Raw genomic sequence first — 21,084 nt, 5'->3', positions numbered from 1 at the left:
AAGATTTGACTCGGTTATTTTTACGTAAAGTATTTACAAGTTAGTGTATTCTTGTTTGTACTGCACATATTTTTCAGTTAGTATATTCAGAGTGACGGTAAAAATAACCTTACTAAAATAATAGAGGTATTTATCCATATTCCATACAGAACACGAAGTAATGTAAAACAAAAAACTTGGCGATCAATAAGAGTGGTGGAGAGTTTATTACTAGTTCTTCTTGTCCGTTCTACGCCCTTGATTTGAGAACTGGCAGTAAATGTAAAATTAGAATCATTTAATATATATTCCTTTTTTGACGTTCATAAGCGTACATTCTGTTACCTATATGAATAAACTTTTTGAAACTTTTGAATGGAAACAACAATAACTAACGTGTAAGAACAAAACTAAGCTGATTTGTAACTTTTATAGTATGCTGTTAAAGTAATTTATTATTATTATTAACGTGTCAAGATACAGGTGGAGCTTATGATATCTATGTCCAATGTAATGCTGAATAACAAAACACTCTTCATAATGCGATATTACTCTGATATTCGAATATTCTCAACATAGTAATACAATAATATAATAGTTGAGTCTCGTCTTATGTTAAATGTAATTGATTTGGAAATAACATAACGATCTGTAATCAATCAATCTCTCTGCCTTGTCCTCTTTATTCATTTTGGCAAGCGTGCGTCGGAGCTTTACCTCTTACGCAACCGTCACGTTTTTACCATATCCAGGGTGTATGGTTGGATTCCATGACGATCCGACGAGGGCTCAAACAACGCTTTTCGCTTTTTCGCTTCGTCGTTTCTTGTTCGCATGGCTAAAGAATGGGACTGTATACCTGTATCCAACTAAACCTGTATCTTCCGTCAACTTAGATAAAAAAGGCCTATGTTGTATAATTAAAAAAAAAACTTAATATTATGTAATAAGTATCCAAAGATAATTACCGGTGGATATCCACTCTGAACTAAAACTAAATGAAATAGTAGTATTCTCAGTTTCATTTTCTCTAACAAACTGAATTTTGTATATTTTAGTTCGATTATTTTTAACTGCCAATTAGTTTAATAAAGGCAGAACTAATCTAAGACATTCCTACGTGGTTAGTGGTTTATGTAGCACTGTACTGGATTCGATAATCAATATAAATAATCCTGTCTTTAATTTAAATCTCTAATATATTATTAATATATAATATATTTCGATTATTTCTATTCGGCTTGTCTTACTATAATGTCGCCTCCAAATATTCTACGTGGGTAACACTGAAAATGTTTAGAACTGGCCAGTTAGAAACATTGCTAATGAAAACTTTTTTGAATTCAAATTTTAGAACTCATTGGTAACCTAATGTAGTATATAGCATTCATTTGTCATTTGTTTTTGTGAATTGGCAGCAAATTTAGAACTCTTGTTACACGTGAAAATAAACCTAACGCGAGAAAATTTTCGGTCAATGATTTATTTATGACTGTCGTTATGGAAAAGTAGGCCAAGGGGTAAGTGGAATGCGGCGTAAAAATATGGAAACACCACTCACCTATAGTCCATTGTATCTTCACCTGTCTCCGTGGGAGAAGACCACAAATAAAACTATAAGCACAAGAAACGGAAGCGTAACCAAACGAAGAGCAAGCGTAAGCACAAGCATGACCTCGCGTCGGCGGTTAAGTCCTCCCTCCTTCTCTTGAAGATGGCAAAATTGTGGTGTTTAGGGAATTGGGGTGGTAAGAACAGAAAATGTGAACAGGTAGGTAACTGGATGGCTTGAAAAAATACTTCCAAGGATATATTTTCAAACTAATTCTAACTAATTAATGTCATTTATTCATAATCATTCATGTGAGTGCGTTAAATCTGAATTGGATCTGTGTGCTATTACTTCTACACAAACAAGTATAGAATATGGACACTGGATACACTACAAACCAATTTCTTCATTAAGTGATGACAGACCTATCGAATTTCAAGTACCTGCTACAGGAGATGACTACATAGACCTTTCGCATACACTACTCCATCTGGAGGCTCAAATTAAAAATCAAGACGGTTCTGTAGTTAATGCAGCTAATGTAGTGGCAGTCAATAATTGGTTACACTCTTTATTTAACCAATTGGATGTTTACCTAAACCAAAAATTTGTGTCACCCCCAAATAATACTTATGCATATCGTGCTTTCATAGAAACTCTATTAAATTATTCATCATCCGCCAAAAAATCATATTTGACATGTAGTTTGTGGTACGAGGATACCACTGGTAAAATGAATAAAACTAATGAGGGCTTTTATAAAAGACAACATCTTTCACAGCCGGTAAGGTGGTGTGCAGGGTAAAAAACTGGACAATATATTTTAGGACAGGTTCTTAAGAGATGTATATATTTATATGGTTTTGTGAATAATACAGCATACAACGGTAGTTATGTTAAAAATCCTTTCAACTTTGAAAATTTTGGTATTTGCTCATTTAGCCTATAGATGGTCAACAGATACCTTCAAAATCGTTATAACCATCATTTCCAAATGATGTATATACCAGCGCATACCACACCCTGTACTCAGGCAGCGGTATACATTTTCTTAACGAAGGTAATGGAATATCGAAAGAGCAATATTTAAATGGATACTCCATTACTTTTTCCGTTCTGTTCCGTTTATTAGCTTTTGATGTAACACCTGACTTGTCGGCTAAGTCTAATGTTCCTTGGAATCTCGTTCGCAATAAAATAAAAATAATGTAAACGAATATGCCTTGGTTTTCTTGGTTGCCTTGGTGAACACACTAGAAGTGCAAATGAGTCTTCGTAGAATTCATCCCAGCCTCCAGAGCAACATATATCCTTCAAATCGATTGCCGTATGCTCAGGTGCCAGCACTTATCATTATTACATTCTACCCATCAATAAATCGATCATTCGTATACCTGCGTTCTATTATTTTTATTCTCAGATATTATTATTGGAAATTTATTATTGAATAGATACAAAAATTATTTAGTTGTGTTAGTTATAAGTTATAAATATTTAAGCAAGTGTTTCTTAGCAGTCTAATATTGTACCGTAAAAAATATAATTTTAAGGTAAAAGCCTCCTTCATATTATTCCATTTCTCTGACTTTTCTTAGTGCATTGTTCAGAATTGAACTTGTTTTTATGATCTTGCGTTGAAAGTGCATAATTTTAATTATTGTGACGGGGAGCGACTTTTAAATCTATACTTTTTTGGCGCGTTAGGGAAAAATTATGAGAGTAATTTTTTAGATGCGCGCGCACACCGTCACAAAAAACCGATACTTAACTAAAAAACGAAGTTAGCAATAATGATGTAGAAATATTTTGTTCTGATATTGAAACTTTATTTAACTAGATAAAAAAATGAATGGCGCTACAACGTTTTTAGGTGCCAAGACTTCAGATTTCTGTATCTGTTTCATGATCATTTGTTAACCTAATAGGCAAGATCAGCTTTCTGTGCCTGACGCACGCCGTCGAATTCAGGTCGTAACCTCAGCTATGAGTCGCACGCTGAAGCCACTAGGCCAACACTCCTATTTAGTCAGATAATCCGTTAAAATAAAACATATAATGTATTCAATACCTTTTTTCTATTCTTAGTGTAGTTTTTTCTACAAAGGCGAAAGATAATTTTTTATTAAAGATTTTTATCTTGTTAAGCCAAAGAAGTATAACTTCTAACGCATGTTCATAAGTACACATACGTTATTTATTTTTATTATTGTCCTTTTCTTCGTTTTTCATATGTACTGGAACCCTCCATGTGTTTGTGTGGAAGTTTATAATTCGATAGGTATATGATAAACGTCTAACAACTGTCTAAAGTTCCTCCAAAATAAATGTATCTTTAACCTGCTGATTACGGGATGTTGTATATATAATCAGATTGCAAAAACATTTACAGCGTGGTAACGCGCGTCAAAAACAATATATTAAACACTACCTACACTCAATGCCATAGGGCTCGCGAGTGCGTTGCCGGCCTTTAAATAATTGTTACGCTCCTTTCTTGAACGACCCAAACTCGAATTGGTTCGTAAATACATCGGTTGTCAGCTGGTTCCACATAGTCGTGGTGAGCAGACGTCGAGGTGATACGGATGGATTTTCGTATATATCCTATCAACTCGATCAACATTCTCCGTTATAAATGAGGTAGAAGATGCAGAGAACTTTATTATTATGAACTTAATCTATTTTCTGAATCTTATTTTGGTTGTCGCCGTCTGAGGCGAAGATATCTCAGGAGTTTGATTCTTTTTTTATTGGCCTTCGGGTGGTATGGCCTGTGGTTGGTTTTGGTGTGCATTTTACCGAATTAATTATCCATAGGCTAAATGAGTTGTTTTTTTGAAGAAATAAAAAAAAATCACATATAATAACTTTATTGGTAAAAAATAACCACAGTTAAAGCTAAAAATAGGAAAAATTTCAAGATTCATTCAGATTATTGAGATCATAAGAAGGTTTTTACTTCTAAAGTCACATAGTCTATGCAAATACTATCTATTGCTGTAGAATCTGTAATAATGGCGTGCATTATCAATTGTCAATTAAATACTAACCTAAAAGGAATAATAAAATAAATTAAGATGCCATAAAAGATATGCTTTGTCATTTCAGTTATTGTACGGAGTACTTTTCGCGAATTTTCTATTCATATAAATTAAGACTGTAGAGTTATTCTTTTAAGACTCAATATTTAATATGCTGTTGACGCTTGGTATTCATTCATGGTAAACAGTGCTTTAGCAACAATGTTGAATCAACGTGTTGCAGAGTTGCTGTCAACATGTTGCTGGCCACACTGCGTTGCAGCGTTGACAACGGCATGTTGACTAGTGTTGGCCTGACGAGCGGAAATATCTGTTTATCAAAAATTGTAGACGTGTATGGACGTCAACAATATGCCGGCCGTGCCGGCCACGCACTTGCGAGCCTTCTGGCTATGTGAGTGTCCACGGTAGGCCGTATCACCTGACATCAGGTGACCGACCTATGGTGTGCCACCGTTTATAAGCATGGCAGTAGTGGGGAGCTTTGATAAAACAAATGTTTACCATACGAGGCTTTACGTGAAATTCCAATCTTTCTTATCATACATATAGATATAACTTTTATGATAAATGCAAAACCTTCTTATGGGTAAAAAACTTATGAAATACACAGTGCACGATTCAGAGTCAAGACTTTGTGCTAAGGAATATGTTAAAACTGATTTACAATAAGCTACACACGGGTTTTCTTTTAATAAATAATCATTATTTTATTCAGATCAGACATTGAGATTTATTCGTTTAAAAAAACCGGACAATCAAACATAAAAAATAAGCATGCAAACCTATCTCTCGAAATGACATAGTGGAATACGCTAACGTATGTCAAAAATGTACATCAATGTTCGCCCCAAGTCTCGACTTTGAACCTATCTCTTACACAGAATAAAAAGCGCAAACTCATTTAATAAAATGACACAAATTTTCCAACTAAAAACTCCATACAATTGTCCACAACTATTAATCCCTTCCTAAAAACCAGCCAACCAACCACTAAAACATACAATCATGTTTTAGTGTCAACTTTGTAGCGCCATCTAGTTTTGAGATATGTTACCATATTCGTCTCAAGCCACACTCGTCTCGACTGCTGTAATCAACATTACTCAACTTAAGGCGCTTAAAGCGTACCAATTAAATGGACCAGCAATCACGGGTCATCTTGCATTCAGTATTCAAGGGCGGCGATATCACTTAAGATCAGATGAGCCTCCAGCCATGTTCTATAAAAACAGTGACGTTCGATATGAATAACGCGATATATAGACCAAATGACACATGTACAAAGACAGCATGTTTTAGAACATATTTAACCAATATCTGTACTTGCAATTTCATTTTCTAATCTTAACTCGGTTCTATCTTGTTCAGTGATGTTTCACTTTTTTATGTTAGAAGGAATTCATAGTTGTAGACAATTGTCCACGCATTAGTGATCCATTTACAACAAAATATACATTTAGACTTTAATAAATATTATGTAGACATCAATTTTCTTACAACTACTTGTGCTACGATGCTTAATTTGTAAACATTAATAAACAGAGGTCTATGACTCCTCAAGAAAATCTTAATCTAATAAAATTTAGAAAAATCCACCTCCAGGCATTCGTAAATATCTCAATAACTACTCAACCAATTTTGACGAACTAAGTCCATGTTCTAGTTCGTATTTAAAGTTAAAATTTCGTCCTGAGGTCCGTGGTCAATCTTAATACAGAAAAAATGTATCAACAGCTCTTGAAACTAAACATTAAACAGTTCTAATAAGGGTTATATAAATTACGATGTATTAATATAAAGTTTAACGTTGACAAACATACATGCCTAATTTTTCATACTCAAATCGCTTACCCCGGGAAACAAAGTATATTGCATATACATAATATATGAAAGTTTTGAGTTTGAGTGTAAACAGATAATAAATAACTAAATGTACATTACAGTAATGTATCTAATTCTAGTGTTTTAAGATTGTTTCACTGTTTAAACATAATTACAGTTGACACAGTAAGCGCACATTACAACAATAATTTTGACAAATGTCTAGAACGTAATAATTTATTACCAATCTTTTCGCGGTAATATTATTGGTACATACATAACTTTATCAACACTCTTTATTTGTTTTGAAACTGTCGCATAAACTTTTATCATTTTATGATATACTAAAACTATCTTTATGGTTGCTGCCATCTATTTCAGGAAAGTAACATTAGTATAATACTAAAAATAATTTCCGTAGAATAAAGACATCCTTGTGTGTGTTTTTATAATCATTAGCGCTCTACGCTCTACTTGCGAACTGATAGTTTACCTATATAAATAAAGTTATTGACTTTGACTTTTATAAAATGTTATGAATATCTCTGAAAAAAAATTGTTATAGTAAGTCTAAAATGACAAAACATTAAAACAGTCGTAATAGTATTTTACGAGTTTGTGCCCCGGGTCAACCGAAATATCCCATTCTAAAACTACAAACAAAAACCTCCTTTCTTTGATCTCGGTCAAAAAAATTTTTTATTTAAATTTCTTTTCAACAACATAGACACGATTTGAAAAAGAAACGAATATTTATTTAGTTTGACGTTTTTCCTAAATGGGTAAAAATGTTCACAAATAAAACACCTATATATTAAACGGTCTATCGCGTGGTATGAGCCAGTGACAAGACGTCATTCATGGCGGCATATTTCATTCTAAGGAACTAAGAAATCAAAATATATTACTAAAGACTAAACAATGTATAACGTATGGTTTTTGTAACATTTTTTTAGAATCAGAATATATTTTAATCGCTTTGTACGTGACGAAACCATACGATGTCATTAACCTAAAGTTATTGACCTTTGGAATTTGCCCTTCAATGACCTCTACGAACGAAAACCCCGAAAAAAAATTTCATACTTAAATCAAATGTAAGCATTATTTTATACGTAATTATAGCAAGCTTTTAAACTTGAATAGCTGTTACTGAACTTCTCTTACGCGGTTAAAATTTTTGCGGGGTTTTCGTAAATACGGAAATCTTAACTAAATATCACATCTAAGGATTAATTCTAACAGTCCTACTGTAGTACAAAAACGCGAAGTATTCAGAGCGGTTTTGGTAACGTATTAAAATGGCCGAAAACCGTCACTTTCCGTTTGATAGGGTAATAGAAAAATACTAGCATTTGCCCACAGTTTTTTATTATCAGTATATCAGACACTATTAATTTGATTTTTGCTTTAAGCAAAACCGGTAGCAAATGCTTGTACACATTACATACAAAACGATATTCCTACACATTATTATAACCAATATTTGATGGTTCAATATTTTTATCCTATATTATATTATACCCAATTTGGCTATAGGGAAATTAAATGCTAATAATAAAATTAAAAAAATTATTTCATATAAATCATTAGAATATTCAATTAAACATATCTTACCGTATAAAGTGTATCTGTTTTACAATTCATTAATAAACCAAATTAAAATTGGCGTCGTGCCAAAATACCTCTTCCTAATCAACTTTTCATTAATACTGATAAAATTTCTCAAAAAGCACAGAGTAAAGCAATCAACTAATTCGAGCTGTCAAAATATGACAATTGACTTTGATGTGCCACAAAATTCTAATACTAAATAATATTGTTTGAGAAATGCATTCATTTTGGTTTCGGTTTCTCCTCAAAGGGACTGTAGATAACTTCGCAATCCGGTCGCAGATTTCTGAAATTCTCAACCCCAGAATCCGTGACCATGGTGCTCGAAAAGTCCAGCCTCCTCAAATGCGGCGCCGCGCTGATCAAATGCAGCAGGCTACGGTCCGTAATATTCCTATACCCGGTCACGGACAAAACGCGAAGATTGGACCTATCCGGCCGATTATTATTACCCCCGTTGCCCATCAAAACCGGACCATTTGGCCCGAAATGTATGAAGTTCACGTTCTCGCCATCAGCGCGCCCGAATCGACGAATAGAGAAGTCCGTGACCAGCGAACTGGAGTCGATATGCAAATCTAAATTCCCCTCACCCTCGACGGATTCACGAGGAAATCTGAAGGTATTAAATTGGGAGCCGACACTCACGTACAAAACGTGGTGACGGGGTTCAAGAATGTATTGGAAATCTCGTAGCGGTTCTCCCCTGAACGGTGGCATTGGGTGGACGAAGCCTGGAAACGGGAGATTCTCCATATTTCGACCTGGGTCTGGGATTTCTGGGCTCGCGTTTTGGACGAGCATGTTCAAGTTCGGATTACGTGCCGAAACTGAGTTTCGAGGGAGGAAAATGTGTGCCTCAAATCTGTTGGGATTGGGATTCTCTGGACGATTCTGCTCTTGGTTGGCGTTTTCTTGGTTGATATCAACGTGAATGTTTATGTGTTGGTTGTCAATGCTCTGCATTAAGTGGCTTAGATTCGGGTTCCGGGCGCATATAGGGTTTAGCTCTTTTTTTGGCTTAGCTTTTTCCGGTTCCTCTTTAGGTTTAGGTTGAACCCCTGACGGGCCCGGTTTGGGGTCATCGACCTCAGGTTTTATTTCATCCTTCTCTTTTTTATCATCTTCTGCATCATCTTTTGCATCACCTTCTTTTTTAACGTCTTCTTTTTTATTATCTTCCTTTTTATCGTCTTCTTTTTTATCACCTTCTTTATTTTCCTTTGAAGGCTTTTTGCAGTCGTGGAGTTCGTGCGTCTCCAAATGAGCGGCGAACGCGCGAAGAATATCAGAGAACTTGCGACGTTTTTGTGGATTTTCTTGGTTTGCATTATCGTCTGGACGATTTTCTTCTTCGTTTGCTTCTTCATTTCTAGGAAGACGACGAACTGTGATCTCCGAGTCGTCAGCGAAATTGACAGTTACAGAATTTTGATTTCTCCTAAACCGAACATATCTAGCGTTATCATTTCTTTCGTCTCGACTCCCGCTTGGTTCGTCTTTGGGATCCTCGGTTTTATTTTCCTTATCTTTTTCGTTTTTCTTCTTCGGACAGTCACAGACCGACATATCTGTTTCCGTTGATTTGTCTGTTTTTTCCACAGATCTGTGTTTAGGGCATACGCAGTATAAGGGATGTTGAGGTTCTTCATTTGGCCCGATAACAATGACGTTACTTGCTGAAGGTGCCGGATTAGGATTCTCTTCTTGGTTTTCATTCTGCCTTTGCAAGCGAATTCTTTCAATATGAACGTGTATGGTTGCATCACGTTTTGTTCTTTTCGGATCACTCGGTCCGTCCTGGCCGTCATCATCATCATCATCATTATCATCTTTTTTCTCTTCCTCTGGCTCTTTCGGTAATGACTTTCTCTTTTCAACATCTTTCGCTCTTTTATTAGCTTCGGCATCAAAAGTGGGTCTGAAATTGAACAAAAGTAAATATTTGTTTTTCATAAAATAAATAATATGTTAATATAGAGATACCCTACCCCAATGTAGGACCCTCCCTCGATGTGGATGGTTCAGGTTCAACATTCTCTTGGAAGCTAGAATCTTCCTCATCGGTTTCTATGGGCTCTGGGATAGATTTCTTTTGGTAATAGTCTGGTTCCTAAAAACAAAATTATTAAAATCCTAAATCAATACAAGCTAAACTAAAAGTTAACTTGGAATTACTTCAAGTTATTTATATAACAAGGTGCAAACGGGCAGAAGGCCTGGTGATAAGTGATACCGCCCATGGATACATTACCAGGCTTACAATGGTGATGCCGGCCTTTTACGAATTGATACGTTCTTTTCTTGTAGGACCTTAAGCAGAATTGGCAAGTAAATACTATGTACGTTCAAGTATATTACAGCCACTTCTCAATATATGACACAGTTATCGTTATATAAAAAAAACTAGTAAGACTACCTCTTGGCCCTAATTACAGATACGCCTTCTGTGCCTGACACACACCGTGGACTTTTGGATAGACCCAAGAACACATGCCTTACATGGCATACCAGTTTCCTCACAATGCTTCTTCTGCACGAAGGAGTGATAAAATTGAGGTTAAGAACCCCTCAAGCCACTTGGCCAACACTGCTCTACTTATTGCTATTAACCTAACGAAAAATAACTAACAAAGTCCCATGCACATAGTATTGTCTTTTGTTAACATAGCTTTTACACATTAAGAAAAACATTTTTTGGATGGATTGAAGCTGTGTATTATTTTAAACTTATAATTATATTACATAATTTTAAATGTCAAAAGTATCACAGCTGTAGAGAAAGTTGTGTTATCTGTATTTATTTCCCCGGAGTTGGTATCGACTAAAAGATGACGGGTTTTTGCAAAAATGGCTCACGGTGTCCTCTATAAATTAAATAATTGTAAGTTTTTAATAATAATACATAGCTTCAATCCCTTCAAAAAGTGTTTTTCTTAAAGTCCCATGCCCCATTGGGGGTCGATGGCCCAAACAATTATCTAACCTGCAACTCCCAATTATCCAACAGCGTATGAGGGACATATTCATCATCGGAGTAGTGAGCATGGCGGACCTTCTTGGGGAAATGAGCAGCACTAAGCCACAACTCTTCGAGGTAAGGCAGCCAACCGAGTGCAGCTACCTCTGAATCGCCAACCGGAGATCCCCTAAGGTCCAAAACCTGATGGAAACTTTTTACATAATACAAAACAAATATAATATTCAGAAATAATTATTAGTATAGTATTTAGTCACTCGGTTATCCTCGAAGAAAAGATGGCCCAAAGATTGTACACCATACTTTCTGTGCTTTGGATTGCTTGCTGTCTAGTAACGGCAATTTTGACGTACCCTTCGAGGTGAAAGAGTGACTCATCACTAAAACAGACATTGTCCATCCCATTTTCTTCTGAAAAAATCTCTAACATCTGCCGACAGTAAATTTTTCGACAGTTGTAGTCTTCTAGTTTGTTTTTTTTTTATAGAACAGGGGGCAAACGGGCACGAAGCTCACCCGATGTTAAGTGATGCCGCCGCCCATGGAGACTCACATTGCCATAAGGCTCGCAAGTGCGTTGCCGGCCTTTCAAGAATTGGTACGCTCTTTTCTTGAAGGGCCCTAAGTCGAATTGGTTCGGAAATACTTAAGTGGGCATCTGGTTCCACCTAGTGGTGCGTGGCAAAAACTGACTTAGAAAACGCTCAGTTGTGGAAAAACTGAGCTTTTCAATGGGAAGATACTTCTTGTGTACTATTTTATCACTTACCACTATTTAGCACTTAACCAACACAAATTCCTAGTGTCCTTTTCACTTCTCACTAGGCCCATTGTGTAATATGAATCATACATATATAAAAATAAATAAAAAAAAACCCACCTTCAAAGTGCGAAAACCATATCTGGATGTGAGCGACGCATACGCAACGAATTCCGTCAACTTGTAGCACTCGCGAGCGATCAGGTGGGTGAGTGTTGGGTGTTTGGATAACGGGAGAAGGGACGACGGTTCCAACCAGTCGCATTCTGAGAGGTCCAAATACTGGAAAAAACATTTCTTATTAATTCACATGATTTTTTTGACTAAGACATTCGGAGAGGTCCAAATACTGGAAAAAACATTTCTTATTAATTCACATGATTTTTTTTGATGTAGACGTAGAACAGTGTTGGTATAACTTCAACGCTCGACGCTCATCCCTGAGGTTGTAGGTTCGATTCCCGGCTGTGCACTAATGAACTTTATATGTGCGCTTTTATATATACATTCGCTCGAACGGTGAAGGAAAACATCGTACCGGCCTGAGAACCAAAAAGTCGTCACGTGTCCAGACACAGGAGGCTGATCACCTACTTACCTATTAGATTGACAAATGATCATGAAGCAGATTCAGAAATCGAGACCTAAAAAAGTTGTAGCACCACTGATTTATATTATCTTTTATGTTTGACGTTCACATAAATCGACAAAGCATATATTTTCACTTCAAAGTTCACTTAATAAAAACTAAATTATTCTCCCTCTTAATCATATACTCTTTCGTCTCTGTCTATCAGATTATTTGTACGCTGTTATGAAAAGAGAGAGTTGTGTTAATTGATTATAATACAAATTGTAAATAAAAATATATAGTATTGTCTTTTGTTAGCATAGCTTTAACACATTAAGAAAACACTTTTTAAACGGATTGAAGCTATGTATTATCATTATAAACTTATAATTATTTACATAATTTTAAATTTAAAAAATTTCCGACGTGTTTCTTGATAAAAATATATTCAATCGATTTCAAACGGTGATATTCCTTGATGTTATATTTATTTTTTTCGTAATCCGCTAACAAAAATCTCTATATATATATAAAATTCTCGTTGCTCGAAATTTTGACACATAAAATCTTCCAAAGACACCTGAAACTCACCTCTAGTGCGGGCAAACACTTGCATATTTTAGTCAAAAAAGATCGATCAATTATCAGGTTGAAGAACTTTGTCCCACGTAGTGACAGCCTCTTGAGAGTTTTGGGAAATTGGCTCAAATTTATCTGAAATGTAAAAGGCAAAATGGTTAAGTACCTATACTCAAATAAAAAAAAATAAAATCATTTTTTCATTTAGGTAACACAATGTACACTTATGAACGTCAAAAAATAAATAGTAAATCATGGGAGTTACGCCCCGAGAGTATTGCCAGACGCAGGCACTCTCTTCTACATAACAGTCATTCGTTTCATAGCAATAACCTACATACATCATGGGAGTTACGCTCCGAGAGTATTGCCAGAGGCAGACACTCTTCAACATAACAGTCATTCGTTTCATAGCAATAACCTACATCATGGAAGTTACGCCCCGAGAGTATTGTCAGAGGCCGGCACTCTTCTACATAACAGTAATTCGTTTCATAGCAATAACCTACATCATGGGAGTTACGCCCCGAGAGTATTGTCAGAGGCAGGCACTCTTCAACATAACAGTCTTTCGTTTCATAGCAATAACCTACATCATGGGAGTTACGCCCCGAGAGTATTGTCAGAGGCAGGCACTCTTCAACATAACAGTCATTCGTTTCATAGCAAAAACCTACATCATGGAAGTTACGCCCCGAGAGTATTGTCAGAGGCAGGCACTCTTCAACATAACAGTCATTCGTTTCATAGCAATAACCTACATCATGGAAGTTACGCCCCGAGAGTATTGTCAGAGGCAGGCACTCTTCAACCTAACAGTCATTCGTTTCATAGCAATAACCTACATCATGGAAGTTACGCCCCGAGAGTATTGTCACAGGCAGGCACTCTTCAACATAACAGTCATTCGTTTCATAGCAATAACCTACATCATGGAAGTTACGCCCCGAGAGTATTGTCAGAGGCCGGCACTCTTCTACATAACAGTAATTCGTTTCATAGCAATAACCTACATCATGGGAGTTACGCCCCGAGAGTATTGTCAGAGGCAGGCACTCTTCAACATAACAGTCATTCGTTTCATAGCAATAACCTACATCATGGAAGTTACGCCCCGAGAGTATTGTCAGAGGCCGGCACTCTTTTACATAACAGTAATTCGTTTCATAGCAATAACCTACATCATGGGAGTTACGCCCCGAGAGTATTGTCAGAGGCAGGCACTCTTCAACATAACAGTCATTCGTTTCATAGCAATAACCTACATCATGGGAGTTACGCCCCGAGAGTATTGTCAGAGGCAGGCACTCTTCAACATAACAGTCATTCGTTTCATAGCAAAAACCTACATCATGGAAGTTACGCCCCGAGAGTATTGTCAGAGGCAGGCACTCTTCAACATAACAGTCATTCGTTTCATAGCAATAACCTACATCATGGAAGTTACGCCCCGAGAGTATTGTCAGAGGCAGGCACTCTTCAACCTAACAGTCATTCGTTTCATAGCAATAACCTACATCATGGAAGTTACGCCCCGAGAGTATTGTCACAGGCAGGCACTCTTCAACATAACAGTCATTCGTTTCATAGCAATAACCTACATCATGGAAGTTACGCCCCGAGAGTATTGTCAGAGGCCGGCACTCTTCTACATAACAGTAATTCGTTTCATAGCAATAACCTACATCATGGGAGTTACGCCCCGAGAGTATTGTCAGAGGCAGGCACTCTTCAACATAACAGTCATTCGTTTCATAGCAATAACCTACATCATGGAAGTTACGCCCCGAGAGTATTGTCAGAGGCCGGCACTCTTTTACATAACAGTAATTCGTTTCATAGCAATAACCTACATCATGGGAGTTACGCCCCGAGAGTATTGTCAGAGGCAGGCACTCTTCAACATAACAGTCATTCGTTTCATAGCAATAACCTACATCATGGAAGTTACGCCCCGAGAGTATTGTCAGAGGCAGGCACTCTTCAACATAACAGTCATTCGTTTCATAGCAATAACCTACATCATGGGAGTTACGCCCCGAGAGTATTCCAGACTCCAGAGAGCACTCCTTTCAACTGTTAAATTGCATTCATTCGTTACATAGCGATTAACATTTCATTATTTCGTTCATATTCTATTGTAATACGCGAGTGGTTAATATATCTTATTCAAAGCACCCCGATGCCCCAGGAACTGTTCATATCCCTTTCTTATTATTATTTCGTTGTTTTCTTTAATTGCTTTCTTCTCGTTTCAATTTAACTTTGCTTTAGTGTGCATATTTCATTCTAATATAAGTGTACGTGACTTTAGACGTGTCTTTTACTCTCCTGCTATCTCTTTACTCCGCTGTTTACTTAACCATAAGTCGAATTGGCTCGGAAGTACTTCAGTTTTTCTTTTCATGTTACTGGAGGCAAACGGGCAGGAGACTTACCTGATGTTAAGTGATACCGCCTCGCCGCCCTGACACTCGCACTGCCAGAAGGCTTTTAAGAATTGGTACGCTTATCTTGAAGGACCCTGAGTCGAATTGGTTCGGAAATACTTTGGTGGTTTATTAGAATATTATTTTAGAATTAAATACTCACGACATTGCAATTAACATTGCAGTACTCCAGGGAGAGTATGGTTATATTGCACTGGTGCCTCAGTTGCCTCATTATTTGTGGGGTCAATGTGAATTGAGGGCCCACGCAGCTCTGGGGCCCCGAGCGGCCCATGCCACTGTCGTCACTCCAGGCCGGGTAGTCGCGTGGTCTAATATAACACAGATTAACTTATAATTAAATATATATAAAGTATATATTGTACAGACTACTATAAAACACTACTCTTAATAAACACACATCCAACTTACATCACACCCACTATACAAATACGTAGGCATAGACACACCAATATTAAGATAGATGTAGGTCATTAATGGCAACTTTTTTTTTATTATTTGGAATAACATAACCTGTTCTATATACATAAGCCTATCTAAACATATTATTTTGGGGAGCTCCTAACAAACCACAATATACACAAGAGTCATAAAAAACGTGTGAGGACTTATGTACACGCGTTAGAAGTTATACTTCTTAGGCGTAACAAGATAAAAATCTTTTCTACGTTCTACGTTTGTAGAAAAAACGACACTAACTATAGAAAAAAGGTATTTAATACATTGAAAGTTCTATTATAACGCATTATTAGTTAGATAAAGTTATTTAAATATCACAAAATGAAATGTTGACTATAGCTTACTTCAGGGTGTCTAGTTTTTGTGACGGTGTGCGCACACTTCGTAGAAATTTACTCTCGTCATTTTTCCCTAACGCGCCAAAAGATGTATAACTTCAAAAATGTGGTGTAGAGCCCTACTTATTATTTAATTATGTCCATTGTATTATATTTCTGCAAGGACGTGTTAAAAAAAAAATTTCTAATAAAGGACGTAGACGAGAAGAACTTGAACAATACTTCGTCACTCCGTTACCATGTTTTTTACAAAATGTTTGTGAGCACCATTTGATCATCGTCATTAATAAATAAGAAAAACGAAAACTTATCATAAAAATATCTAAAATGTTATAACAATACTCTTTCATCTATTTCTGTCAAATTGTATTTACACTGTGACGGAAAGAGACAGATGATCATTTTAATTATGCGATTGCTTTAGGTTAGGTTCTATATACAATGGGATACGGTTACGAAGATGAGTTGACTGAAATGTTTCCCTTGATTTTCCACAAACTAAAAACAGCATGATATGATTTATGGCTGTTTCAGGAGACGTTCTATCACACTCCAGAAACTTGTAATTTGCATAACTACTCTCGTTTTCAGGGCAAATGTAGTCGAGTTGTTAAGTTTTCAGGAATCCCGCTTTCAGGCGTTTTCAAGACTGGTTATACGCCGTTGAAGAAGGAATATTCTAGGGTGAACTCTATAGGTGTGAGACAAGGACGCAATAATACGAAAAGAGAGGAAAGATGAACCGTCGATCATGACAATGAACATCGAAAAGTGCGAATAGTGAAGACAAGTAATAAAGTACTGTGTGAATTTGTGACTGTATTTTGTTTGTCATTATTAGTTATAAATTTGACAAATATTTCGATTTTAAATGACCCTAATCCTTGGGATAGATTTCCTCCATTTCAAACAATTTGTATGACTGAAAACTTGTCTTTATTATAAAGTAAATACTTACCGTGGCAAACAGTCCACGCGCTGATTAACATAGTAACGGGAATGATGTCTGCGAACATAGAACGGCATTTCACGGACCACTGATATGTTGTCCTCCGATATTGTGTTGCCTGAAAAATATTTCTTTAGTTATAACAATACTTTTATGGCTACAACCCTTGGGTCTTAGCCTCAGATTACTGTATGTATTTCTGTTTTATTATAATAGGCATACAGGTAAATAAGTAACAGGTAGTAATAGGTGTGTAAGTGGTAAGTAGGTAAGTAATAAGTAGGTATGTAAGTGGTAAGTAGGTATGTAAGAAGTAAGTAAGCAGGTAGGTAAGTGGTAAGTAGTTGTTACTAGTATATACATCATATAAAAAGGTTTTATTATAGTAATAAAATTGTTTTCAAATAGTAAAAAAACACATTCCATTATTTCATTTCTTGCTAACAATGACACAAACCCAGTGTTGCTATATCTAAGATGTGGCGAGTACATATGCCACAAAATGAACCTCCTCCATACTTTTATGACTAGGTACAATGCTGAGAGAAGAATGTATAACAAGACTTAGACTATTAAAAAAGATTTCATATTTAGCTGACCCATCAACGATTTTCGTACCGCCTAACAATAACGTGTTTAATTAACTGAACTTAATTTATAAATTTACTAAAGTTACACAGAAAGAAATAATCATCGTAAATATTTCATACCCAATATATATGTCAATCCTTATTCATCACTCTATCAGCAATTAATATTTTATATTTTTATTAATAAAATAAAAATAAATATTCAATGGCGCTGCAACCTTTATTGGTCTGGGCCTCAGATTTCTTTATCTGTTTCATGATATGATGATGACATGATTTCATTCGACTTTTTGGGTCTAAGCCAAGTCGGTTTCCTCACGATGTTTTCCTTCACAGTTCGAGCGAATGTAAAATGCGCACAAAGAAGTCCATTGGTGCACAGCCGGGGATCGAACCAACGACCTCAGGGATGAGAGTCGCACGCTGTAGCCACTAAACCAACACTCTATCCGAATATTGTGGATATATCTTGTCGATGTTTTTAAATATTATATACGTTCTTTAATTTGGGGGAACAGTTTACCGTATCGACGGGACGAAAACTGTATACTTGACAGTTACGAAATCCGAGAACATTTTGTATCGGATATTTTCTTCGTCATTTTCCAATATTTGTAATATTTATACTGCTATTGGGAGACAAATAACACAAATCAAAATCCAAAAGAATCGGTCCACCCATTCGAGTTATAAGTACGATATCCCACATTATCAATATATTTTATTCTTTCTAAATTCTTACCACTAGTACACGGCTCTTCCTTTTTCTTCTCTTCAGCAGTCTGCCCGCTTAAATCCTCTTCAGCAACCGCCCGAGTTGTGTTAATGAGGCCAAGGCATCTGAAATACATTTTCATAGATTTTTTAATACGACTGTTACTTAAAGAGGTCAAACAGTTTACTACGGCATTTCTCTCTCAATCCTACACTCTCATAAAACTCAGACACGTTGTCGTTTTTACCTGCTTTTGCCTAGTACGTGCTGAAGTTCCAGAAGCACGGAATAAAAATGTTATACAATAAATATACTCTAAATCCCCCCCTTTTTCTCTAGTTCGAAAATTTCTTAAAATTTCTCCCTGAAACATATAATTTAAGTTTAAGTATTAGTAAACAATTTAATTTTTTTATAATAGGGAGGAGCCATAAGAATTTTAAAAAGGGATCATCTATAAGTTATTATTTCTCCTCCATCTCCGTTTAACGACTACTCTCTATAACACCATACAATTCACAGTACCTTCAGTATCGTTATATAGAGATTACACAGTATTGTGAAAAACCTAATTATAAAACATATTTTTTTATGTTTAACGTTAAAAGTTTTAAACACATTAGAAAAATTCTGATGCATGATGTTTGGTATCAATCTTTTCAATACCATAAAATTAGGTGTGTTATTGATATACATTCGCAATTACAAAAGTTATTTTAGTGTGAGTGATATTCGCTAATCATTGAATAAACTTCCATTTATTTACAAATAAGCCAGAGCTCTCTATTATGATAAATAGCTACTTGCTTTTATGTATATCAATTGTTACGGTTTCTAATTGCATACTATACTCACCCTGAACATTCCCTAGCATGGCCACTGATCAACAATTCCTGTGTGTCCTCATGCAGCATGTGAGCCAGGTACCACTCAAGCCTTGCGGTGCTGAAGACCTCATTACGAGCATCCACATGCCTCCACAGTGACCGCTCTTGCACCAAGATTCCAAGTCGTGGACATGTACTGAGAAAATTTTTTATTCTAAAAGTAGTAGCAATTTTTGAGTTTATTTGTTACACACTTCTAAAACTATTACTATTTCCTATTTATAATATTAGAATAGATATGGGTTTAATGTTTTTATTACAATATTAACTGGACTGCATCATTAGAATTATATTTCTTTGAAACTGTATATATATATGTGTGTGTGTGTAAAAAATAAAAATAATATTAAATCAATTAAAACTTTATTGTCATTGCAAGAAAAATGTAATCACAAACCTATTTGATTTAATTATCAGATGCCAAGAAAGGAATGCTTTATGAATAATTTGTACTTACTATCCAAGAGCCTTTAGATCGCGTGGGGAGCAGAGTCGTAGGATGTAGAGTAGAACATCATCCGATAAATCAAGAAGACTGATCTGCCTGAAGGGTGACATGTCTGTAATTTTTTTTTTACCATAAGTGTTTTGTTTATACATGTTATTTTGTTTTATGGAATAGTTAGACACCACTCCTTTTTACTTTAAAAAGTAGTATGAAGTTAGATGTTAGACATAATAGTAAGTCTGTAATTACAATGCCAAGAGCAGGCAATAGACCTAAAAAGCAAATAATTTAACCATGTAAACATATATATCATGTTACAGTTTATTTTATTGAATTTGGATGTCATGACAAATATAATTGATACTTTTGATATACAAGCAAACTGTTGTATTTATAATATAAGTAATACAGTCATGGCATGCTAGTTAATCATGCTAAATTATTCTTTGAACTTCATTCTCATTGACCATACAACAAACATAAATACCTAAATCTAAACTTGTAAAACAGAGATTAGGAAAGGCAATTGCAAAATAGAGGGTAAAGGGCATTATATTTAGAAAAGATAGGCTCACATCTTAGTACTTCAAGTCAGACTACACTTAAGTAATGTTTGTAGTTTTAGGCTTAGGAATATCTTGTGGTATTCCCATAAGAAAATTATTTGTATACAAAACAGCCAAGTTTTGTTTTTAAGTTTCATACTAGTTTAAATTTTGTTCTTTCAATTAAAATTCAAACTATATTGTCTAGTTTTTATGTAAGGGAGACATAATAATATTCCATTTCAGGACCTTATTGGATGGATAACTTTCCCTTCCTTTGATATCTTTCACAGCAATAATATGTAGATGAACTTATTATGTGTAGCCGTATATCAAGAACTGTATCGATTTTAATTAATATCGGCGCACAAACCCTTGCACATCCGTTTCCCTCCCTTTACCTGAGCGATGCATGCCAAAAATAGACTAATAAGTAGATTATTGATTTTTATAAAAACTTTACGCTCAGATCAAAAACTTACCATCCTGAATACATCCGCTATCATCCTTGTCCGGTTGCATATCACAATCCACTTGCATTGTCTCCATTTTAAAATAACACTACACAAATAATATTATTCGTACTCACAACCGGACAAAATTAACTAACAAAGACACGAGAATCGCATTCGCTGACTAAGCGCGCGGCGGTCACTGATCCTATAAATTACTTATTTACTACAATAATTGGAATGTTTCCAACTAAAATGCAATTATTATTTATTTTCCCAAAACACAAATGCAGATTTCACCGAAAATATTTCAATGCAAAATTGCAAGAGGCAGAGACTAAAGAGTAAAGA

General features: G+C 35.6%; 2 protein-coding genes across 2 annotated transcripts in view; both read right to left on the bottom strand.

The window, feature by feature from the left end:
- The window catches only part of LOC123715470, a 32,410-nt gene extending 31,374 nt beyond the window's left edge, over window positions 1–1,036 (bottom strand). The window contains exon 1 of the mRNA XM_045670485.1: window positions 948–1,036. Within this exon, the coding sequence (XP_045526441.1) occupies window positions 948–1,004 (57 nt within the window). The 5' untranslated portion in view covers window positions 1,005–1,036. The remainder of the gene's footprint in view (window positions 1–947) is intronic.
- A 3,387-nt stretch (window positions 1,037–4,423) lies between these two features.
- On the bottom strand, window positions 4,424–21,059 carry LOC123715027. Its single transcript, XM_045669810.1, has 11 exons — window positions 20,764–21,059; window positions 19,746–19,848; window positions 19,257–19,424; window positions 18,429–18,526; window positions 17,106–17,214; window positions 15,493–15,661; window positions 12,913–13,035; window positions 11,871–12,032; window positions 10,997–11,173; window positions 10,002–10,123; window positions 4,424–9,931 (listed from the first exon to the last, which is right to left on the bottom strand). Exons 1-11 carry the CDS (start codon window positions 20,828–20,830, stop codon window positions 8,233–8,235), a joined length of 2,997 nt encoding a protein of 998 aa, XP_045525766.1. The 5' UTR covers window positions 20,831–21,059; the 3' UTR covers window positions 4,424–8,232.
- Window positions 21,060–21,084: the final 25 nt, after the last annotated feature.

The sequence above is a fragment of the Pieris brassicae genome, chromosome 10, assembly GCF_905147105.1.
Source record: "Pieris brassicae chromosome 10, ilPieBrab1.1, whole genome shotgun sequence".
Taxonomy (NCBI): Eukaryota; Metazoa; Arthropoda; class Insecta; order Lepidoptera; family Pieridae; genus Pieris; species Pieris brassicae.
The sequence above is the reverse complement of the archived record's forward strand: the minus strand, read 5'-3'. Positions and strand labels throughout refer to the sequence as shown.